This window comes from Geotrypetes seraphini, chromosome 2 (genome assembly GCF_902459505.1).
Source record: "Geotrypetes seraphini chromosome 2, aGeoSer1.1, whole genome shotgun sequence".
NCBI classification, from domain to species: domain Eukaryota; kingdom Metazoa; phylum Chordata; class Amphibia; order Gymnophiona; family Dermophiidae; genus Geotrypetes; species Geotrypetes seraphini.
The window spans coordinates 337,929,708-337,955,046 of record NC_047085.1 but is presented as its reverse complement, the minus strand read 5'-3'; the positions used below and the strand labels follow the sequence as shown (position 1 = coordinate 337,955,046).

The 25,339-nt window shown below is 44.0% G+C and overlaps 1 protein-coding gene across 3 annotated transcripts in view; it reads left to right on the top strand.

Annotated features, from left to right (window-relative positions):
* Positions 1–25,339, top strand: part of GLI3 (GLI family zinc finger 3) — a 560,226-nt gene that overhangs the window by 523,072 nt on the left and 11,815 nt on the right. For all 3 annotated transcript variants that reach the window (XM_033930274.1, XM_033930273.1, XM_033930275.1), the window contains 2 exons: positions 5,022–5,186; positions 10,437–10,727. In XM_033930274.1, the coding sequence (XP_033786165.1) occupies positions 5,022–5,186; positions 10,437–10,727 (456 nt within the window). The remainder of the gene's footprint in view (positions 1–5,021; positions 5,187–10,436; positions 10,728–25,339) is intronic.

Genomic DNA, 25,339 nt, shown 5'->3' with positions numbered 1-25,339 from the left:
GGGCTGACTCCACCCCAGGAACACCTCCAAAATAGCCGGCTTTGAATCAGGAACTAGCTGCAAATTTCAGCAGCATTTGTCAACCAGCCAATTTAACCGGTCAGCGGCCAGCTAAATTGTTTTGAATATTGACCCCCACCACTTCTGTTTTCTCTAACAAAAAAGACTCTGAGCAGGGTCTCAATATACAGGTAATTTGTTCCCTCATGTGTAGTAGGATATTTACAGTGAAGTAATAATTTAAAAAAAGAACTTGAGCTTTAAACTGTAAAAAGTATTTCTAAGTTGAACACCATGGGATGCATCAGGAAAAATGGTTATTTGCTGATCACAAAAAATGCAAACTCTTCTTAATACAGTAACACTGGCTTTTACAAAGTCATGGTTGAGGTTTCTACTGTGGACTGGCGAGGTAAATCCTACGACTCTCATAGAATTCATGTGAGAGTCAGAAAATTTACCTCACCAGCACATGGTAGAAAAGGAGGCCTGTCTTCAGCACTGCATATTTCTCTATTTCTCCTTAAAATGTAATCACCAGAGATGCCCTAGAAGAAATAATATCCTGAGACGATTCCCAAAAAAATCTGACAGATGAAATATTATTTTGAAAAAGATATAGAGATCGTTTTACTAGCCTGTGATAAGTATTGAGGCTTACACATAACATGCACTGCTGCTGGGGCACACTCAAGCATCCCACAGTGGTTCTGGAATCAGCACATGTTTCACATTAAAAGTTTTTTTTTAGCACTTGGGAGCATGTTTGGAGGCAGAGAATGTACATGACTATGCTTTTTGGTTAGTGCATGGGCATTGCCACACGCTAACTGATTAGCACAGGATTAGCATGTGAGACCTTACTGCCTACATAACAGATGACGGTAAAGTGGGGAGTGTGTGGCGCAGTGGTTAAAGCTACAGCCTCGGCACCCTGAGGTTGTGGGTTCAAACCCACGCTGCTCCTTGTGACCCTGGGCAAGTCACTTAATTCCCCCATTGCCCCAGGTACATTAGGTAGATTGTGAGCCTGCCGGGACAGACAGGGAAAAATAATTGAGTACCTGAATAAATTCATGTAAACCGTTCTGAACTCCCCTGGGAGAACGGTATAGAAAAATTGAATAAATAAAAAAATAAAAATAAAGGTTCCCATGCTAATTACCATGCCTAATGAGGAATTTGGTGTGTGGCCATTATCGGAAAATAGAAAAATCTGTCTTTTACTGGCAGCGCTAAAAATGGTCTCAGTGCACAGGAAAGATTCAAGTTGGGGCTACCACAGGCTACAGTTTAGCACTTTCCTACCAAACTTTCAGGAAGTCCATTAAAACAAATCTCTTTGATAAATTTCTCTGACCCCATTCCTGCCTAGATGTATCTTTAAAATACCTCCAGATAAATGTCATTAAACTAAACATGCAAATGTAATCTTGAATATTTTTTGTAATGTCGCTGTCTGTATAGTCTCTTTCTCTGTAAACCGCTCTGAACTGATTGTGGTATATAAAAATAAAGTTATTAATATTATTGCTTGGTAAAAGGGCCCCATAGCCTTATAATTAGTCAGTTGCAAAATGTTGTTAAAGTAATGGCACAACATACATAGGAGAACAAATGGGTTTTAGGAAAATTTTGAATCCTAAGATTCATAGTTCTAAGGGCATTCTCCGTGGATTTCATAATACCTTTAATTTGAATAGTTGTAGCTGCCTGGATAGTACTGATTCTTGTCTGAGTCTGACCCAAAGTCTCCCCCACCATTTGCAGCCTTAGGTCACGATCTTGAAATTTATTTACTATTTTTTTCAGAGAAAGTAATTGGGTCAGAGCACCTTGTGGAAGTTGATTACTCTTGTTCAGTGGACTCCAAATGTTTCTCAGTGATATTTCTCCAGAATTATCCCCTTAAGAAATGCCTATTGTACTATCAAAGGAGCAGAACAATAGTATAGAAAGAGATGAAGTCACTGAAATGTGTAAGGGAACCCCTGCAGATTTTTTGCTAACAGAAGACCCACACTTGGACCTATTCAGAGTCAAAAGAGCCCTTGGGGTGGAGGAAGGAGGAAGGAGGGGTCCTCACTGTAAGCTTAAGAGATGACCCCAAACAGAACCCTCACCTAAGGTTGTTGGATAATATGTTTGCCAATAGAGCTGATTAGTAAAGCCATAGGTGTCAGAACGGGGGGGAGGCTATGGAGCTATGGCCTCCCCAAAAGTTGGCAGTTGCTGGTTGGTGCCTGCCCTCCCACCCACCCGTTTCCTGGCATTGTACTTTAAATCTTTGGAGCAGCCGCCGCACAACGTCAATGAGCAGGCCTGCCCCGGTACCCTTCAGGAGGAAGTAGTGGGTGGAGTCAGGAGCTGGTGACTGGCTGTGCTGCAGAATCCCGCTGGGGCTAGGGCGGAGCACCTGGGCCTCCCCCCCCCAAACCAAACAGTGTTCCGCTGCCTATGAGTAGAGCCACATGGTTTTTAACTTTCTTCTTCTCCATCTTGATTTTGACTCATAAGGGAACACTCTAGTGCCTCCAAGATATCACCTAAGGAGCACCAGAGGAGTGTGTTTTCCTTGATCTCATGCCTATTAGTTCACACACCTTGTGTCTGTGGAGAGACTTTTTTATAAGGATTGCAGGGAATGATATTCTGGTAACACTCTCCTCCAACTCCTGCATATTGAGAGATTGTTGGCAGCTTGCCACACTACTCACTGCCACCTTTGACATCAAGCACTCAAGATAACACCAAACATCTGTAGTGCAACTTATAAACTGAAATGGAGTCAGCTTGTTGGTTGGTCAGTTCTTTTCCATTTAAGCTTTGGCTCAAGTAGACCAATCAAATCCAGTGTAAATGCCATCAATTAAATAGTGAGAATACAGTTTAAATTAAATTACATTATGGAAGCAGAAATAAAAAGTTATTAAGGCGAGTGATTCCCTTAAGACTTACATAAAGCCCAGGTAAAATCAAGCACTTTCTAAAACTCTTTCCATGGCTCAGAGCTGGTATAAAACCTGACAGGGATATTTTTCTCCCATAAACAACTATTCCCTTTGGGCTAGATTCTATATAGGACTCTTACATTAGGCTGCCTAGTGATACCTAAATAGTTTGGGATCCATGCAGAGCCTTTTTTTAATTAGCTTAATCAGCATTGTAATTGTCTAAACTGGTTTTTAGGCAATGAAAAAAATATATATTAATTAAACAATTTAAGAGTTTGGTGCCAAGCTCTTAGGATGCCTAAGTGAAGATGCCCTCTCACACCTAAGGACACCTACTGATGCCAGTCTGAAATAGTAGGTGTGGTTGAGTTAGGTGTCATTAGGCATCCAATATAGGTGCCAGTAAATTAGGCCAGTGAAAACCTAGCCTAATGGAGTGGTGTTTACCTTTAGAATGCCTAGCGACACCTATGTCCATTTAGGTGATGTTAGGCGTGATTCTATAAACAGCACCTAGTGGTTGATTGACAACTGTGCCAAGCACAGGGCAGGATTAACCAATAGGCCCAGTAGGCACGTGCCTAGGGCCCGAAATGGTCAGGGGGGCCTGATGAAGGAGGGCATCAACATTGTTTTATCCAAATTGCGATGGGCCCTTCCAGCATCGATCGGCAACATGGGCCCCCCAATCAGCAACGCCCCCCCCCCCCCCATCGACGGAAAGTAAGACAAGCAAGCAACGCGGGTAATAAAGGCAATGGGAACTGTAATTTTGCAAGTGGTGCTGCTTGTCCAAAGCTTCCCTCTGACGCAGCTTCCTGTTTCCACCTGGGCACATGGTGGGGTGGGGCAGGACAGGGGGCCCAATGTACTTGTGTGCCTAGGGGCCCTCGACAAATTAATCCTGCCCTGGCCAAGCAGCACCCACAATGTAGGTGCCATTAGGATTTTTTGTTTTTTTCTCCTGGAGTAAATATTTGCAAGAATTTATTCCTTGATTATACCCAAAATAGGACAATATGATGTATGAGGCAGTTCTTATTCAGACTTATGTCTGGTGCTAGTCACAAGTTACTGCCTGAGCCAATAATCCTTCGTGTGCAATCAGAATGGCTCATACTGATGTCCATTATTTCAAAAAAAAAGTTTCTTCATCTAAAATCTCTTTATTCTTAAAACTTTTTCCCAAGGAGAATTATAGTGTTGGCCAATTTTTCTTTGGGATAAAACAAAACAAAACATAGTGTCATATACAATTATAGAAGAAAAGAACTATAGAGTAAAATTGACTAATTCTTATCCACCTAGAATATAGGTTCCAATGGGGCTGATATTGAACCTGCAGCATTTAGCATTTTTTAAAACACTTACCACCATACTTAAACTGAAACCACTTATTTGACTCCAAACCAGAAGTGTTTTCCAGATAGCAGCCATATTCAGGCCAATAACTGGATAAGAAACCAAACAAAAGTAGGACAGCCTTTTTACTGTCTTAACTTCATCTGATTAGTTATTTGACCCCTGGTCTGAAGATGACTATAACCAGATAAACTCTAGCTCCACTCAAGGTTCGCCCATAGATCACCCCAGAACTGTTCATATTGTGTTGAAGTGTTCAGAGGATATTTTCAGCCGTACAGTCCGGTTGGTGCTGCTAAATACCCTGCTCGCTGGCACATTATCCAGTTAGAGAAACGCAAAAAATGGAGTCCCAAATGTATTCCAGACAAGAATATTAAAAAGTCTATAATCAGTGGCTTGAAGAAAGACACTACTGCGGTAACTCAGCGTTTTTTTTATTGTTATGATCCAATCAATGCTCTGTTGATGTGACCCAGTTATCAGTGTCTGCTGACTAGATAAGTGCCTTTCAATATTGCCCAGTCATATGTTATTTATTTATTGGGCTTTATTAACCACCTTTATGAAGAGATTCACCCAAGGTAGTGTATAGCAGATACAGTTTAATATATGTATATGTGTGTGTATGTGTTACTAATGTTCCTTTAAAAAAAAACATTTTATTCTTTACACTTTTACAAAAGCATTGCATGTTGTTTGCAGTTTGAAGGTTGCTCAAAAGCCTACTCCAGACTAGAAAACTTGAAAACCCATCTGAGATCTCACACTGGAGAGAAGCCATATGTCTGTGAACATGAAGGTTGCAACAAAGCTTTCTCGAATGCATCCGACAGAGCAAAGCATCAAAACAGAACACATTCCAATGAGGTTAGTGGGCAAGCAATAAAGACAGTCAAAATAGTTTACATAGACCTGAAATTAGTATCTTTTAACACTCTGAACATCCTTCCAAATGAAACCCCTAATTTTGCCTGCCAGAGATCTGACTTCTACAGAGAGAATTCAAAAGAGAGTTCATATTTTCTGTTGACATTTCTGTGGTGCCATACTGGGTTAGACTAAAGATCCATCTAGCCAAGTTTCCTGTTTCCAGCAGTGGCCAATCCAGGTCACAACTACTTGGCAGGATCCTTAAAAGCAGCGGTGTAGTAAGAGGGTGCAGGGAGGGGGTGGGGGTGGGCCGGTCCGCCCCGGGTACGGTCTTCCTAAGGGCACACAGTACAAAATGAGCAAAATCAGTAAAGACCTTAAATTAGTGTTCAAATCAATGATGCTTAGATAAACAGTAAAAGTAGAACATTAAAGACACTCTATGGTGCACAATGATATTCAAAACAGAGGAGAAAAGACCTCAAAGAACCCTCGGAGTCCAGTCAATAGAAAGACACCGATTTAGGGCTTGGGGTACTATCATAGGTCAAAACCTCTGTTTGAATTCATTAATTTTTAATTTAAAAAATTTAATATTTTTAATATTTAAAATTTATTGTGTAATCAATTTTAAATTATCTCTTTGAAATTCATTTTCTCTCATACTTTATAAAAAAGAGAGAGCTGGCAACCATTTAGAATTTTAACCATTAGCAACACTAAATCTGGCATACTGAATTGAATTGAAAACAAGCACTTATCATTTCAAAAACCCGACAGAGGCCAGATCTGTTTCACACTAACAGGCTTCTTCAGGGGAAGTGCTGAGACTTTTTTAAAATTATTATTGCCAGTGTCAACTAATGAATAATTGCTTGGTCATATATGTTAGAGCTGCATCATAATCTTGAGTTTTGTCCAGCCAGGCCGATTGAAGACACCATACCGGTCTCCGTTCACACGAACAGCTAAAAGCAGTGGTGTAGTGGGAGGGGGTGGAAGTAGGGGCGGTCCACCCTGGGTACGGTCTTCCTAAGGGCACGGCAGCCCTCCTCCTCTCTTCCCCTACCCGTTGCCATCCCCCTACCTTTTTCACTTCCCTGGCGTGAGGTTGCTGCCTGCTCGGCATCGGCGCTCTCTCTGACGTTACTTCCAGGACCCGCCCCTAGGAAGTGACATCAAAGGGTGAGCTGACACCGATGTGGACAGGCTGCTCACACCAGAGAAGTTAAAAAGGTGCAGGGAAGGGGTGGGGGATGGACACCAACGTCCTAGGCGCTGCTCACCCTTACTACGTCACTGCTTAAAAGAACATAGATTTTATTCTGCTTTTTGCCAGGAATAAGGAACCACTTTTCCCAAGTCTACCTTAATTATGGTTTTTGGAAATTTTTTCCAGAAACTTGTCCATATCTGTTTTTTTAAAACCAAGCTACATTAACTGCTTTTTCTATATACACAGCACCAATGAATTGCAGAGCTTAAATATGCATTGTAAAAAAGTATTTTCTCTAAAGTGCACTTCTCAATAACTCCATGGCATGTCCCCTAGACTTTGTACTTTTTGGAATATTAAACAACTATTTCAATTTGATACATTCCTCTCTACTCATGTCAGAATCAGAGCTCTTGTTGCTCAAGTTCTGGAGGAAGAGTGAGGGCTGTGGTCCCTGACAAGAGCTCTCACTACTGTATGTAGAATAGATGGGGCAGGGTTGAAAAATGGCAAACCTGGGTAGTTGCAAATGTTTATTCCTTGTGCCATCGTCCACTGGTTCTCAACCCAGTCAGGTTTTCAAGGTTCCAACAATGAATTTTCATGCACTGCCTTCTATGTATAAATGAGGGGCCATTGAAAAGTTCTCAGACCTATCCAGGAATGATGTGGAGCCATGAAACTTATAAGTTATTCCACACTTTTCTTGACGCTTTTTGTTTCAATGATATGAAATGAAACAGAAACTATACCTACACTGAAAACTGTGTCCACTTAAATTTGTGGCCAGTGGATGTATCCACAACTCCACAACTACCGTTTCCCCCGAAAATAAGACACTGACTTATATTAATGGGCCCAAAAAAGGCACTAGGTCTTATTTTCAGGCAGGTCTTATTTTTTTTCATGTACAATGTAAATCTCTCCCTTCCTCTCCTCCACCCCAATTCTTCCTATTTCCTTTCTCTCCCCCACATGTGCAGCATCTTTCCTCCCCTCTCACCCATCCCCTTGTGCAGTATCTTTCTAAACCTCCCTCCCATCCCTCTGAGCAGCAGAACCCTTGCAGCTTCTATTCCTCCCCTTCTGCTGCAGAACCCTTGCAGCTTCTATCCCTCCCTTCCTCCCATCCCCCTGTGCAGCATCTATCTATCCCTCCCATCCCCCACCACCGCCGCTGCACACCCCGCATACACACACACATTCCCGCTAACCCTTTTATCTCTCCCTCCCATCCGAACCTCGACCGCGAGCCGAAATACTTGGAAACAAATGGCAATGTCGGCAGCACAGGCTGCAACGCGGCCTGCCCTTCTCATGTCCGGGTGTTCTTCTGCCATATCACTGATGCCATCAGTAAAGTGGCATGGGACGACCAGGCATGAGAAGGGCAGGCCGCGATGCAGCCTGTGCTGCTGATGCTGCCATTTGTTACCAGGTATTTTGGTCTCGCAGTCAGGGTTCGGATAGAAGGGAGAGATGGAAGGGTTGGCAGGGGGGGTGCGGGGAAGCGCTGCTGCCGATGACTAGGACTTATTTTTGGGGTTAGGGCTTATATTAAGACCTAACCCGAAAATCATGCTAGGGCTTATTTTCGGGGTAGGTCTTATTTTCAGGGAAACACGGTATTAAAGAAATGGGCTTCAAATCCGCAGATAGCTTCTGACTCTAACAGCGAGATAACAGTCTCTCTTAGTAAGTCTTCTTTATTCTCTTTGGGAAAGAGACCAGAGAAGAAAAAAATTCCTAAATAGGAAAAAAAAAACCCTCTCTGGCCAAAAAACGCACATACAATTTCTCAATGTCATACAGTCACTGACCCAAATATAAGATAAATAAAGACCTTGCAAAAATAGAAGAGTAATTATTCTAATTGTCACGTAGCCCAATCATGCTGTTTCTTCGTGGCGTTCCAGTTTCTTCTATATATATCAAGTGATGATTGTAATCCAAGTGAATAGTCTTTCACTCCAAAAGTTCTCTTCTCAATCATCACCATTCTCGACAAGAGGCTATGGCCTTGTTTCGCAAGTGTTGCATCAGGAGAACAGGTCAAATAACTTCAAACTGCTCTAGATGAACAAGCGGAATCCGTTTCTCTTAAAGGCAGTATTGATGACATCATATTCAGCCAGCAAATTAGATTACATAATTAATTTAAAGAGAGGAGGAATTTTTAAAATGTCTTTTACCTTTGCATTCCTATACTTAAACATCTCAAATTATTTATTTAAAGTAATTGTTGGATAACAGGCCCTTTGACACAACCTAACATCAGTTTATTCCTCTTTGATTTACCAATTAGAGCTGTTACATCATTCTGCTATCTTGGTGTCATATTGAATTCCAATCTTAACTTCCAAGTTCAAATTTCAAGTAAAATAAAGGGAAGTTCAACTCTATGGAAGCTCCAAAGTTTACATAGTGCACTTGATCTGCCTTCATTTCAGAGAGGATGTGGTAAGAGCGGTTAATGTTGCTGGCTTTAAAGGTTTGGGCAAGTTCCTGGAGGAAAAGTCCATAATCTGCTGTTGAGACAGACATGAGAGAAGCCACTGCTTGCCCTGGATCAGTGACATGGAATTCTGCTACTATTTGGGTTTTTGCCAGGTACTTGTGACTTGGATTGGCCTCGATGAAGATGGGATACTAGGCTAGATGGACATTGGTCTGATCCAGTAAGGTTATTCTTATTTTCTTATGATCCATGCATTTTTAGTTTCTTGCCTGGATGGTCTTCCATCTTCCCAGGAGAAGCAATTGCCAACTGTTCAAAGCACTGCCCTTCAGTTACTCTGCAGGGTCAAGAATTATGATCTTATCACCCCATTATTTATCAAAATGCACTGGCTACCAATACACTATTGTAATTTGTTTAAAGTTCTTTGTTTAACTCCCTGGGTCAAATTCCTTACCTTGCCTCTTTAGTCATTTCATATACCCCCAGTAGGGCCAAATGATCGCAAGCTGCTCATTGATTAGGTTTGCCTGGACAAAGACAAGTACACTACGAATGTACCAGGCAATCCTCCTTTTACTACCTTGCTCTAAATCTGTGGAACGACATGCCCCCATATATTTGATCATAAATCTCATTTTTCTGATTGGCCCAGGAGCCTAAGGCCCCTGGGCCAATTAAGCTCTTAGGCCCCTCCCCGGTGCATCCCACAATGCACCAGGAAGGAGCAGGCCCACCATTCAGATGAAGGTGGGACTGCCAAAAGATCAGAGGAAGCATCTGCTGGCCAGCCAATTTCTAAAGGTAGGATGAGGTTCATGTGGGCTAGGGGGGGGGGGTCCAGCTAGGCTGGGGGGTATGGCTAAGCTGGAGGTGGCCTACCTTCATGGGGGGGAGGGGTCTGTCAGGAGGGACTGGGCATTCCTCCTGCCGCAATCATTACAGAGGGAGTTGGGGAGTGTCTGGCAGGAAGGCCTAGGCATCCCTCTTATTGGGGGATGTGGCAGCAGGGTGGGGGCAGGAAGAATTGGGCACTTCTCCTGCTGCGGACATTCAGGGTTGGGGGGCTGGCTTCGAAGGTCCTGGCAGGAGGGATTGGGCATCCCTCCTGCTGGTAGTCTTCAAGTGATAGGGGGGGGACAGGCGGGTCTCTGACAAGGCCGCTAAACTGATCGCAGCAGGGAGGTTCCCATGCCAATCCATTCAGCGGCAAAGTTTACATGAAGGCGTCTGAAATGTAAGCCAGCAAAATGCTGGCCTTCATTTCAGGCACCTTCCATGGGCCTAGGGAGCTCACCTAAGGCCACTTCTGAGCAAAAGCACACCCACACCTAGCCTTAGGTGAGGTTAGGTGACCCTACGTGCCTCACTAGGTTCCCGGAGGCTCCTACAATGTAGGCAGCCTGCCTCAGGAGGTTTTTTTTTCAAAAACGTGCATCCCAATTACCTTTTAGACAGCAGTAGGATGCAGTTTATAGAATTTGCTCCATAATGTGCATGTAGAAATAGTAAATGTATTTAATTGGAATAAAACCAATTGTAAAAATAACATTCTATCCTTGCAAACTGGTAGAAACCATATGTATGCAAGATTCCAGGATGCACAAAACGCTACACAGATCCCAGCTCTCTCCGAAAACATGTAAAGACAGTGCATGGCCCGGAAGCACATGTCACCAAGAAGCAGCGTGGTGATATCCATCCCAGGCCTCCGCCTCCTAGAGACTCTGGTAGCCATTCGCAATCACGATCACCAGGTCAGCAAGCTCAGGGTATGATTGGCGAGCACAAAGACCTCAACAGCACTACCTCAAAGCGTGAAGAATGTCTGCAAATGAAAGCTGTCAAGACAGAAAAACCAATGGTATGTAGCATGCATTTTGTGACCCTTCAGTGTTTTATTTACGTTCAATCTCTTGCAAACCATTTTCAGAGCAAAACTGTGCGAGTTGTTAGAGAAGATTCATGTACAGCGCCAGCCAACTGAACTGATCTGTGACTTGCAACTTGACGCTATGTAATTGTTTTATACAAAGCAGCTTTTTTATTGGTAGAGGTGTACGTACACCAAATATATGTCCTACAATCAGGTTGTTATGTTACTAAGCCTTATTTATCTATTCATATTAGTACTTGGTGATATTTGATCATTTTAAGTGTGGTCTTATATGCTTGCTTGTGATAAAAAGTTGTAAGGCAAAGATGAATGGCTCTACCACACTAATAATATACGTAAAGTTACCTTCTAATTGTAAGTGGTCCTTTCACTAAAATGTGTTAAGCAGTTAGGGCCAGATTCTATAAAAAGCACTTTTAGTTAGATATCTAACTTAAGTGGTAAAAAGCCATTTAAAAACCAATTAAAATGAGAAGGAAATAATTTCTGAAGTTGAAGATGAGAGTTTTGTCTCTAGGGGCATCTTTTTACCTGAAATTTCCTTGTAAATGTTTGGTTAAGTTGCAAGACGTTGAGTATATTTTTTGGGACCCCATACAACTACAACAATTTTTAGTTGCAAAAGAACAGAAATGAGTTTCTATCATCTGCTGAGAATAAGAGGAGATTAAATTAAATTAATATCCCATTTAGTAAGGAATGATTCAAGGTCATTTACTAGTACGGACCGTGGATTATTGTCCTTTAGCTTTTCTTGAGTTTCTCTTGTAATAGAAATAGTAACATGTTCTCCCCATTAATGTGGGCTTGAAAGGAACTATGTATGTATGATTTATTTTGTATTGTTCCTTTTTCTGATTTATTCCTTTTTTCTTTTTGAATTATTGAATATTATAAATGTATTCAAAATTACAATTTAAAAAAAAAAAATGGGGGGGGGAGGGGGGTTAAATGTAGGTTCCCACTGGCGCCTAGAAAAATGGCACCTTCATTGTGGCTACAGAGGCACTTTACGATGCTTAACACCACTATAGGCGTGGCTAACACTGGAAGTGGCATTAAGTTTTGTAAAGCACCTCCATAGCCCGCTTCACATGAAAGGTAGGCACCAGAAATGTAGGCCTTTAAAACCCTGGCTTACATTTTCAGCGCCGACCTTTCACGAAGCCGCTATTCTAGAAACAGCGCCGTTTCGTGATTAACACGCGATCGGCGACCTTTTTTTAGGCAGACAAAGGCAACGGCGCCATTTATAGAATCCGGCCCTTAATGCACCAATTAGCGTGGGATTGGTACTTCATTGCATGACAGCGCACACTTATTTGCTTGTTAACTTCATGGTATCTTAGAGTTGGAAACTGAACAGGTTATGAACAGAGAATGAGTGTGGGCTGCACACTTCGTCAAGAGGAAGGGATAAGCGTATGTATGCTAACTGCAAACGGTCTTGTATGTAGCAAAGAACATTTCAATGCTGCAAATGCAGAGGACAGGCTGGGCACACCCACAGCAATTTTCTTTGCACTTTTGAATTTTTGCTCTTAAAGAGCAAATGAATGCAAAAAATGTACTGCACTTTAGTAAAAAAGCCCCTAAGTGTATTTTGCTTGGCACTAATTTTTCTAAGCCAAATTTAAGGAGAAAATCAGAAAGAAAAACACGGAGGCCAACTTAAGAACAGATAATAGATTAATTCAGACAGATGTCCCCTTGTGCCTAAACTAAATTGCCAGATTCATTTTCATAGATTTATATATTTTATATACAGAAAGCTTTATTTTGTTTCTATGTACTTTAAATGATTCTTGTATCCTTTAAAATACTTAATAAAAATTATTGAACTTAAAAAAAAAAAAAAAAAGATTCATTTTCAAAAACAGTGATAGGCAGCTAGATTAGCTGGTTTGAAAATATGCCACCACTAAATAACTAACTATAGATTATCAAAAGGGGGAAATATCACAATGTGTTAAAAAGCAGGTTTTTATCACACCTTATTTGCCAGAGGAGTTTCGAACCTGGGATATCTCAATACTTGTGGGCTCCTTTTACAAAGGTGCGCTAATGTTTTTAACGCAAGCTATAGCGCGCGTGCGCGCTAGCCAAAAATCTACCGCCTGCTCAAAGGGAGACGGTAGCGGCTAGCGTGCGGGGCAATTTAGCACACGCTAAGGCCTTTGTAAAAGGAGCCCTGTATGTTATTGACTCCTGGGCTATTAGAATAATGCTGATTGGGAGTAACTTCTCAAGCATGTAATTCTAAGTTCCTGGGAGCTTTGGGGTACAAAGCCAATTGATACTTTAGAGCTACATCTTAAAGGGACCATGTTGTGCCACTCAAAAGACTGGAAATAAGGTTGACATAAGTGATGTGTTCACAAAATTAAATATTTTCCATTCTTTCATTTATGAACTATTTAGTAGTTGAATATGAAACATCCTTTTATTTTATGCTATTTTTTTAATAACCATCTAGGACCAGACTTGTGGTTTACAACCAAGCTATTGCTTCTTTCATTTATAAAGCTAATACCAAGCTTTCTAATAAGCTATGTACAAGGAAATATTTGGCTGTAAAATGTTGTTAAATGACCATTCTGCAAATTTCAAACACTTTGCATAGTGTAGAGTACTTGACAGAAATATAAATAGATTACATTACATTACTATTTGTATTCTGCCAAAGCCCTTAAGAGTTCAAGGCGAAACACAATAAATTCAACTACTGGAAACAGACCCAGTTAAACATTATATACTACCAAATACCTTAAAACACAATAAATGCAAATCATAATCAGTTTCAAGATAGAAATTTCTTAAATAAAAATGTTTTCAAAAAGCTTCATAAAATTCATATAACAAACTTCTGATCTAATTAAAAACAGCAAATCATTCCAGATTAGAGGTGCCTGATAATTAAAAAAATATGCATTTCATTGCGTAAGTGACTTAATTTGTTTTTGGGAGGAAAATTGAAGGTAAAAACTGCTTCCTTCCCAGACATTCTCGGTAGGTCCCCATTAGTTAATGCAGACATTTTGTACCTAATGTGCCCTAAATTTTTTCAATTTGTGCACCTTACACACTTTAGCAAATAGGCCGTATAGACTTTTATTACATTATTGTCACAAAAAAATCTGTAGTACCAAACAACAATGAAATATGCTGTTTAATTATTTTTTTTTGTGCTCTCCATATTATCTATGCTATGCTTAATAGCTTAATATATATATATTTCTCTATAAAAAGCAGCTTAATACCTCGTTGCTGTTATATTTCCTCACAAATATCCTATATAATAAAACGCTAGCCACGCATGCGCACTTACCTGCGTGCTTCTGTGATCCCTGATCTGTGATCAGTAGGTCCGTGGCCAGCAGGAGCGCGGATGCGGCGGCCAGACAAATCGGGAAAGTGGAGAAACAGCACAGCCGGCGACTTCCCCCTCCCGCCCTCACTCAACGCCAAAACCACCTCCGCCAAAGCCTCCTCCTTCTCGCCGGCTCACCCGCATTTAAATTCAGAAAAGCGCTGCACCGCGCTAACGCTGGCCTCGCCATCTTCTGTCCATTGCGGCCCGCCCTCTCTGGCTACTTCCTGTTTCCGCTAGGGTTGGCCGCAGTAGATAGAAGACGCCGAAACCAGCGGTAGCGTGGTGCAGTGCTTTTCTCTGAATTTAAACGCGGCGCCTGGGAAGGGGGCGGCGGGAAATGCTGCTTCTGCACAGGGAATGTGTATGTGGGGGAAATGCTGCTTCTGCACAGGGAAGGCCGGGAAATGCTGCTGCTGCACAGGGAAATGTGTGTGTGTGGGGGGGGAAATGCCGCTTCAGCACAGGGAAGGCCGGGAAATGCTGCTGCTGCACAGGGAAGTGTGGGAAATGCTGCTGCTGCACAGGGAAGTGTGTGTGTGTGGGGGGGAAATGCTGCTGCTGCACAGGGAAGGCCGGGAAATGCTGCTGCTGCACAGGGAAGGGTGGGAAATGCTGCTGCTGCACAGGGAAGTGTGTGTGTGTGGGGGGGAAATGTTGCTTCTGCACAGGGAAGGCCAGGAAATGTTGCTGCTGCACAGGGAAGTGTGTGGGGGGGGATGCTGCTTTTGCACAGGGAAGGCCGGGAAATGCTGCTGCTGCACAGAGTAGTGTGTGTGGGGGGGGGGAAATGCTGCTGCACAGGGAAGGGTGGGAGGGAAATGCTGCTGCTGCTGCACAGGGAAGTGGAGGGGATGGAGAGGGAAAGGGGGCCTGGGAGCAATCTTGGTTTGCTTTGGGGGAGGGGAGACAGAAGGGGGCCATGGAGAGACAGAAAGACAGGCAGGGCATTAGAACGAAAGACAGAAGCACAGAAGGCAGGGAGAGAGACAGAAAGAAAGAAAGACAGACAGGGTGCCAGAGAGAGAACCAAAAAGAAAGAAACATAGAAACATAGAAACATAGAAATAGACGGCAGATAAGGGCCACGGCCCATCCAGTCTGCCCACCGCAATGACCCTTCCCCACCTAACTCAGTGAATAGATCCCACGTATCTATCCCATTTGGCCTTAAAATCAGGCACGCTGCTGGCCTCAGTGACCTGAAGTGGAAGATTATTCCAGCGGTCAACCACTCTCTCAGTGAAAAAGAATTTCCTGGTGTCACTGTGCAGTTTCCCTCCCCTGATTTTCCACGGGTGCCCCCTGGTTGCCGTGGGACCCATGAGAAGGAAGATATCTTCTTCCACTTCGATGCGACCCGTGAGATACTTGAACGTCTCTATCATGTCTCCCCTCTCTCTGCGTTCCTCGAGTGAGTAGAGCTGTAACTTATCCAGCCTTTCCTCGTAAGGGAGATCCTTGAGCCCAGCGATCATCCGGGTTGCCATTCTCTGCACCGACTCTAGTCTCAGCACATCTTTTCGGTAATGCGGCCTCCAAAATTGCACACAGTACTCCAGGTGTGGTCTCACCATGGATCTATACAATGGCATAATGACTTCAGGCTTACGACTGACGAAACTCCTGCGTATGCAACCTATGATTTGCCTTGCTTTGGAGGAAGCTTGCTCCACTTGATTGGCAGCCTTCATGTCCTCACTGACGATCACCCCTAGGTCACGCTCTGCATTAGTTCTTGTTAGGATCTCGCCATTTAGGGTGTAAGTCTTGCATGGATTATGGCTGCCCAGGTGCATGACTTTGCATTTTTTGGCATTGAAGCTGAGTTGCCAGGACCTAGACCAGTGCTCCAGTAGTAGTAGGTCGTGCATCATGTTGTCGGGCATTGAGTTTTTGTCTGTTGTACTCTTGGCCACTACATTGCTTAGTTTGGCGTCATCAGCGAATAATGTTATTTTACCTCGGAGACCTTCTGCCAAGTCTCTTATGTAGATGTTGAACAGGATCGGGCCCAGGACGGAGCCCTGTGGCACTCCACTGATCACCTCCGTCGTTTCGGAGGGGGTGCCATTCACCATTACCCTCTGAAGCCTACCCTCAAGCCAGTTCCCAATCCATTTCGTCAGCGTGTCGCCCAATCCTATAGAACTCATTTTGCTCAGCAACCTGCGGTGTGGTACGCTATCGAATGCTTTGCTGAAGTCCAGGTATACGATGTCCAGGGACTCCCCAACATCCAGCTTTCTCGTCACCCAGTCAAAGAAGCCGATCAGGTTGGATTGGCAGGATCTCCCCTTAGTAAATCCATGTTGACGGGGATCACGTAGATTCTCCTCGTTCATGATCGTATCCAATTGGCATTTGATTAGAGTTTCCATTAGTTTGCTCACTATTGATGTGAGACTCACCGGTCTGTAGTTTGCTGTTTCCATCTTGGAGCCTTTCTTATGAAGTGGAATGACGTTAGCCATTTTCCAGTCCAACGGGACGTCACCTGTACTAAGGGAGAGATTGAAGAGTGCGGATAGCGGTTCCGCCAAGACATCACACAACTCCCTGAGCACCCTGGGGTGTAGGTTGTCAGGCCCCATTGCCTTGTTAACCTTGAGATTTGACAGCTCGCAGTAGACACTGCTGGGCGTAAACTCAAAATTACTAAATGGATCAGCTGAGTCAACCCTTGTCTGCAGCTGAGGACCAAGTCCCGGCGCCTCGCGGGTGAAGACTGAGCAGAAGTATTCATTTAACAGTTGGGCTTTCTCCGAGTCCGTTTCTGCATAGTCTCCCCCTGGTTTCCTGAGGCGTACTATCCCACCTGAGTTTTTGTTCCTGTCACTGATATACCTGAAAAAGGATTTATCTCCTCTCTTTATGTTCCTTGCTAAAGACTCCTCCATGCGGAATTTGGCCTCTCTAACTGCTGTTTTGACTGTTTTTGACTTGGTCAGATAGATTTCCCTGGAGTCCTGTTTCCCTGATTGTTTGTAAGAGATGAATGCTTTTTTCTTCTCCTTGATGAGGTCCGAGATCTCCGTAGAGAACCATTGTGGCTTATTGTTCCTACTCCGTTTACTTACCGATTTAACATAGCGGTTTGTTGCTTCCTGTATGGTGGCTTTTATAGTTGACCACATTTCTTCCACGTTATCGGTTTCTGTTTGGCTTTGTAGCACCTGGTGAACGAAGTCTCCCATTTCTTTGAAGTTTGTGTCCTTGAATTTAAGGACCTTGGTTAGTGTGGTAGATTTAGTGAAACCTTTTCTGAGATTGAACCATACCATGTTGTGGTCGCTGGAGGCCAATGTGTCGCCCACCGAGACCTCTGTGACACTTTCTCCATTGGTAAGTATCAGGTCTAGGATTGCCTGATCCCTTGTTGGTTCCAACACTAGTTGCCTTAGTCTTGCTCCCTTCAAGGAATTTAATAGCCTCCTGCTGCTGCATGAAGCAGAGGAAAGCGTGACCCAATCCACATCAGGCATGTTGAAGTCACCTAACAATACTGTGTCCCCACGCAAGGTGATATTCTCTATATCTCCGATTAATTCCATATCTTGGTCATCCTGTTGTCTTGGAGGTCTGTATACTACGCCAAGATACAAGCATTTGTCCTTCCCTCTGGCCAAATTTACCCAAAGGGATTCTCCAGTGTACCGTACATCTGAAGATGGACAGACAGCAGGAGGGAGAAAGACAGAAAGAAAGGAAGAGAGAGACAGGCGCAGGGAGAGAGACAGAAAGTAAGAAAGAAAGACAGACAGACATATATTCTAGCACCCGTTAATGTAACGGGCTTAAACACTAGTATATATATATAAATATCTATCTATCTATTTATTTATATATATATATATATATTTGTAAGGAAATATAACAGCAACAAGGTATTAAGCTGCTTTTTATAGAGAAATAGGTCATAAGATTATAGGCTAGTAGCTAGAGTTACTATGGTGCATGAACATCATTACCACAGATCCTATTTTATGCAATGAAATCCATTTACTAATAGCACATTTTAATGGCATTAGCACATAGTAACTCTAGCATTAACGTTACCTCTGGGTGGAATTTATGGCTCACAGTCTAAAATTAGAGTGAAATTATTTGGTAATCAAGATTTCTGTCTACTATTCCCAGTGGTCTCAAACTCAAACCCTTTGCAGGGCCACATTGTGGATTTGTAGGTACTTGGAGGGCCGCAGAAAAAAATAGTTACTGTCTTATTAAAGAAATGACAATTTTGCATGAGGTAAAACTCTTTATAGTTTCAACTCATGCAAAATTGTCATTTCTTAAATAAAGACATTACCTATTTTTTTCTCCGGCCCTCACAGTTAAAATTTAACATCTTTCCTTTCTCAAAACTGACACATTTCAATCACTATATTGAAAATAAAATCATTTTCCCTACCTTTGTTGTCTGGTGACTTTATTTTTCTGTGCTCTCAACTATGTTTCAGGGCCTTTCTGTCTGTTGACTGTTTTTCTCTCCGTCTTCACTTTCTGCCTTGCATCCAACTTTGGCATTAAGTTAACATTCAATTTTTCTGCTTTCTTCTCAAAATCTACTTTTCCATGTTTTACCTTCCCTTCCTATCTCTCTCTCCTTCCCTCCCTAGTTCCATGGTCTGACATTTCTCTCCTTCCCTCCTTCCCCCCCAGTGTAACATTTCTCTTCCTCCTTTCTACCCCCTGCCGTCCATCTCCCTTCCCTTCCTTCTTTCTGGCCCTCCTCCCAGTCCAACATTTCTCCCTCCTTTCCACCAGTCCAACATTTTTTCTCTTTCTCATGCATGCTTCTCCTCTGGTATTCCTTCCCTCCCCCAACCAACATCTCTCTCCCCCTCCATGAGTCCAACTTTTCACTCTCTGCCCTCTCCCCCTTCCCCAGTGTAACATTTCTCATCCCCTCCTTTCTGTCCTCCCCATCCATCTCGCCCTCTACATGAGTCCAACACTTTCTGCCTCCTGCACGCTTTCTCTCTGTGTCCTTGCCTCTTCCCTCGAGTGGCATCCCTCCTTCCCACATCCCAACCCAACATGCTCTCTTCCCATGAACCATCTCACCCTCCCCTCCAGTGTGTAACACCTTTCCTTTCCCTCCCTTTCTGCCAGGTCCAGCAGCACCTATTCTCCCATACTTTTACCTCCCTGCCCAGCAGTACTCCTTCCCTCCTCCCCCTGCCCTGCAGTACTATTTCTCCCTTCCCTTCCCTGCTCCCCCTGTTCCTTCTCCCTTCCCTCCCTCCATGTACTTCTACACCAGGGCCCTCCTCCCCCAAAGGCCTGCCTCCCCCCCGAAGGCCTGCATATTCCCTCCTTCATTAAAGCGTCCTCCAGCTTCCCCCTGGCCTCCCGGCCTTAGTTTCAGCTAATTACCGCAGCCTGCAGAGAGGATCACCAGTGCTGTAGCGATCTTTGCAGTCTGCCGTAGTCCTCAGCAGCAGGTTTCCTCTGCCATGGTCCATCCCTCCTCTGACAGGGGCAGGATCGTGGCAGAGGAAACGTGCTGCTAAGGTCTACGGCAGCCTTCAAGGATCACTACAGCACCGGCGATCCTCTCTGCAGGCTGCCGTAATTATCTGAAGGTAAGAGCAGGAGGCCAGGGGGGAAGCCGGAGTACGCTGCAAGGAACAGGCAGCACTAGTACAGACTGCGAGCTGCAAAATAGTACCTGGTGGGCCACGAGTTTGAGACAGCTGCTCTAAGCTGAACGGGAGTCCTCCACCTGCAGCCCTTCCAGTAGAGAATACTGTTTCACTCTCATATTTTCAGTAGGGAGGGACAGGCAAGCTCTGCAGGAGACCTGCCTTCCCTAGCAATTGAAAACAAAATCTTGATGCACCAACCCTACAGGGAACAATGAAGGAAGGCAGTCTGTCACTGCAGTGACCTTTGCTGACATGGGAGCATTAGTGCAGGCTAATTTGGAAGGACAGTTCATGACCCAGAAATCCCTCCCTGGAGCAGAATACCTACTTTATCTGAGTCTAGGAAAAGTTAAATTTTAATTATAATAAATGAGGATCATTTAATTCTGCATGCTTCAAAAATTTGAGTTGAATAAACGTTACTGATATTTACTGTCTGGACTGGAAAATTTATTTTTATACTAATCCAATGTTTCTTCTATCTAATGCACTAAAATGACTTGTACTAACTTCCTAAGGACAGTGGGTAATAAGGTGAGGGGCTTTTAACTTTTATAGAACTTTCTCATAGCAGTAATTTTACATATGTTGGTCATGTCATGGTCACAGCGCTTCTGGTGGCTGCTATATTCCACCAATCATTCATCATTCAAACTATATGTCTGTCTTGATTCATCATTGTTTGCAGCTTGATGTGACAACTTCTCCTCTCCATCACGAGATTGCTGTTTAAATAAGAAAAGACCAATCATGTAGTTTGTTTATGCTATACACTTCCCCCTCCGTATTCGTGGTTTCACCGATCGCGGTTTCGGTTATTCGTGGTTTTTTGTTTGCAGGTTCCTCTCTCATAATTACGTCAGAGAAAATCGCTGCTCACAACATTGTACAGAGAAATACTCTGCACTTTCTTCACAGGAACAGGTCAGGTTATTTGCGGTTTTAGCATATTCTCTAGGGCAGTGTTTTTCAACCTTTTTTGGGCAAAGGCACACTTGTTTCATGAAAAAAATCACGAGGCACACCACCATTAGAAAATGTTAAAAAATTTAACTCTGTGCCTATATTGACTATATATAAAGTAATTCACTTGAGTGCCACCGCCGCCATCGGGAACAGGCCGGCGCCAAGTTCTCCCTGCTTCTCTTCCCCGCGGGGCCGACCAACTCTCGCCATCCGTCGTCAATTCTAACGTCGGAGAGGACGTTCTAGGCCAGCCAGGCAGCGATTGGCTGGCCCAGAACGTCCTCTCTGACGTCAGAATTGACGCGAGTGGCGAGAGTTGGCCGGCCCCACAGGGAAAAGCAGGGAGAACTTGGCGCCGGCCTGTTCCCGATGGCGGCGGTGGCACTCAAGTGGCTAAAGAGCCGCAGTTTGCCGGCCTAGGGACAACACTGGAGGGTGGCCAGCTGTGCACCCCCTTGGGACGTAAACCCGGGGTGGGGCAGACCGCCCCCACCACCCTGGTATGCCACTATCTGTACCTCACTCCCTCCCTATGACCAAAAATTCTCCTTTCTTCTATTCCCCGTGTACACAACCATCTCTTTCCCTCCCTTCCTCTTTCCAAAGTCCATGCCTTCTGTGTCCAAACACTCATTCCCTCCCCCACCTCAGCATCTCTTTCCCTCCCTTCCTCTCTCCCAAGTCCATTTCTTCTGTGTCCAAAAACGCATTCCCTCCCCCACCTCAGCATCTCTTTCCCTCCCTTCCTCTCTCCCAAGTCCATGCCTTCTGTGTCCAAAAACCCATTCCCTCCCCCACCTCAGCATCTCTTTCCCTCCCTTCCTCTCTCCCAAGTCCATTTCTTCTGTGTCCAAAAACGCATTCCCTCCCCCACCTCAGCATCTCTTTCCCTCCCTTCCTCTCTCCCAAGTCCATTTCTTCTGTGTCCAAAAACGCATTCCCTCCCCCACCTCAGCATCTCTTTCCCTCCCTTCCTCTCTCCCAAGTCCATGCCTTCTGTGTCCAAAAACCCATTCCCTCCCCCACCTCAGCATCTCTTTCCCTCCCTTCCTCTCTCCCAAGTTCATGCCTTGTGTCCAAAACGCACTCCCTCCCCCCTTTTGTGTTCCGTGTTTGCCTCCCAGCCCATCTTTGCAACTTTCTCAGCAAAACGAAGCTCAAGCCGCGAGGCTTGTCTTCTGCTTCCTGCCTGCCCTGCCGCACACAAATAGCCGAACGGAAGTATTCTCCGACGTCAGCACTGACGTCGGAGGGCAGGCTTTGCTTAAGCCCTCCCTCCGACGTCAGCGCTGACATCGGGGAACGCTTGCGATCGGCTATATGTTAGCTGCAGGGCAGGCAGGAACAGAAGACGAGCCTCGCGGCTCGAGATGTATTGAACTCCGCGGGTCCCCCGTCCAGCTCTCTCCTGTCCACGTGGGGCGGACCGCCCCTCTCCCTAGACTGTGGCCTAGGACCCTGGGGGAGCCCGGGCCCCCTGTCAGCTCCGGGCCCCTGAATGCAGGACTGGTGGTACTGCCCTGATGGCGGCCCTGACCGTACGGCACACCAAGCAACATCTCGCAGCACACTAGTGTGCCGTGGAACAGCGGTTGAAAAACACTGCTCTAGGATTTATAACAAAACAGCGAATAACATACGAAAAGTTATTTGCAGTTTTTCTGTATTCATTGAGTTGTTTTTCCCCTATCACCGCGAATATGAAGGGGGAAGTGTATATCATTTTGTATATCATGTTAAATGTGGCCAGGTTATTTTGGTTTGATGGAAGCTGTCTCAGTCTGTTTTGCAATCCAATCGACCAATGTGGAAGCAGAGAATTCTGAGTATCACGTTACATTTGGGAGCCTGTTTGCTAAATCATGTTGAGCATTTGCCTTGCAAATTACTGCACGGTAATGGATATTATAGGACTACAGTAATGGTTAGTGCATGTCCACAACAATTACTCTGCACTAAATCGTGCAATAGTTGCTCACTGCAACAGGGGTGGCAAAAAGGTAAAGAAAGGGTGACTTTTGGGCATGGGCAGTGCTTGCAATTAGCACATAGTAACTTACCTACATGCCATCGCTGCTATGGAGTATGATTCACATGCCGCTTCCTGGAAGTGCTAAATATACCTAAGCTATCGGCATGCATCTAGCATGGCTATTTGTGTGATAAAAAAATACAATCAATTGTTACTTGGTCAGTATCCCCTCCCCCTATTGATCCCCAGACACTGCTACCCCTTTGCTAGTTAGGATTCAAATGTTCTGACTCCTAGCAGTAGTCTTGAGGTAGTACCTCTAGAGGTCAAGCTCCCTAGCTCCTAGTGGTAATACAGCATGAGTACCACTAGGGGTCAGAGTTGCCATTTTGAACCCAGGCTGGAGATGGGATAGAAGCACCTGGGGATCACTCCTACTCTACACTGTTCCACCATGGATATACCTGGTGAGTGTCAGGGAGGTGGGGGGGGTGGATGTGGATGTGGATGCTGATAATGGCAATCAGGAAGATCATTTTAGGGAAGGCTGATGCTTATTTTGAGGATCAGGGTCCTTTTCTATTTACTGCAGGCCCACAGTAAATGCTTCAGCAGATAGCACAGATGCAAAATATTGTTTTATCTCCTGATGCACTTTACATGCAGTAAGTGTCTGCCCTGCGTGGTAAATGCAGGACAGACAGTGGCCATGCTGCCAACAGTTACTGCACAAATTTTACAGTTACTGTGCATTAATTTTTGCAGGTAATGTATAGTAACTGCAGAACTTAATATGCTTTAGTAGAAAGGCCCCTTCAGTGCAGATCTGCATGCCTGTCACCTCTATTATATGCAAATCTGCTTCATGCATATTCATTATGGGGCGCCAATCCCGCAGAGGACTTATGCACGCTACCTTAAAACAGTTCCTGTTAGCGCTTTGGGGCAGACCCCCACCACTAAACTTACAAGTGTTTGCACTCACATTGGGGGGGGGGAGAGAACCCCCTACTATACAGAAAACTGCCGAATACCCAAAACCCAAAGTTTAATGGTGGTGTCCCCCCCCAACAGCAGCACAAACACTTGTAAGTTTATTGGGGGTCTCCCCCCAATCCCCCCTTACAGCACTAACAGGAACTGTTTTAAGGCAGCACAATGTCCTGCGTGCTTTCTTTACGCATCCTCATTAAGGATATCTTGAAAACCCAACAGCCTGGGGGTCCCCCAGGACAGGTTTAAGAACCACTGCAATAGACAATAACAGAAGTAAAAATATTCAAATTGCAATACAAAATATGGCGTAGAATGCTACATTATAATGTCAACACAATATGAGATAAAACATTTTAATAGACAGTACAAGGTGTAAGCAAAGATGGGACATTTGCCAGTCCTTTAACAATGTTGCACTGCCAAATAGTACACACTAAATGCCGAGCTACCCAAAGGAATAGAGCGGGTGGCTCGGCATTTAGCTCAGCAGCACAGGTTTGTAAAAGGACCAGATAGATAAATAAGATGGAGTAACCACAGAAAAGAAGGAGACTAATTTGGAAGAAAGTTGCACATGAGGTCAGAATGATGCTTGAAAATTATCTAATTTATTTATTTTAAAAATTTCTATACCGTTTACAACTAAATGATTAGCAAGATATACATACATAATCTTAAAACATAATAAAATAAACATACAGAGAAGTCTTAAAATTCATAGCTAAAAAATACTAACATAGCTTTGAATAAAAACAGAGCTTAAAAACAGATAAAAGTTAATATGTCATGGATACAGATTAATATCGTAACTGTGGATCATAAACAGTTCATCTTGTTTACCAAAAAAAAAGAGAGAAAAGTATGACTAAAATAAAGCATCAACAAATAACTGGGTTTTAAGTAATTTTCTAAACATACCGCTCTCGCAACAATTCCGTATCTGTCTTACTAAAGAGTTCCAAATCTTGACTCCTGCACAGTAGAGTCTTTTTACCAGGATCAGCCAACCTTGAATGAATGTCCTGTTGGATGTGTAGGAAACAGCTGTATCTTAGCATTTTTACTTTTATGACATGTTGGTTAAATCAAATCAAGCTGCAGTTTTTCCTGGAAAACTGACTGGCATATTTTCTACTCTTCTCATAATTCTCAAAATTGGCCCAACAGAAACAGTGGTGTAGCGAGGGTGAGAGGCATCAGTTGTGCTGCCCTCTTCTCCGCCCCACTCTTTTCCCTACACGCTCCTTCCCCAGCTCCCTCCACTGCCATGCGCATGCTGCTTCCTTCCCCCATACCTGTGTTCCTGGCACAAGCATCAACCCCCGACCTAAACTAAACTAAACCTTAGGTTTGTATACCGCATCATCTCCACATTCGTAGAGCTCTGCACGGTTTACAGGAGATGGGATAGAAAGGAAATAACAATGAAAGGTTAGAGGTCCAAGTATGAAGGGTTTTTAGAGGGCTTAGAGTGCCAGAGATGGAATAGGTATCAGATTTTTGAGAATAGCCAGGTCTTCAGATGTTTGCGGAAAAGTTGGAGAGAGCTCAGGTTCTGAAGAGGGGAGGAAAGGTTGTTCCAGAGACCTGTTGTTGTGTCGTGGGCTCTCCCTCTGATTTC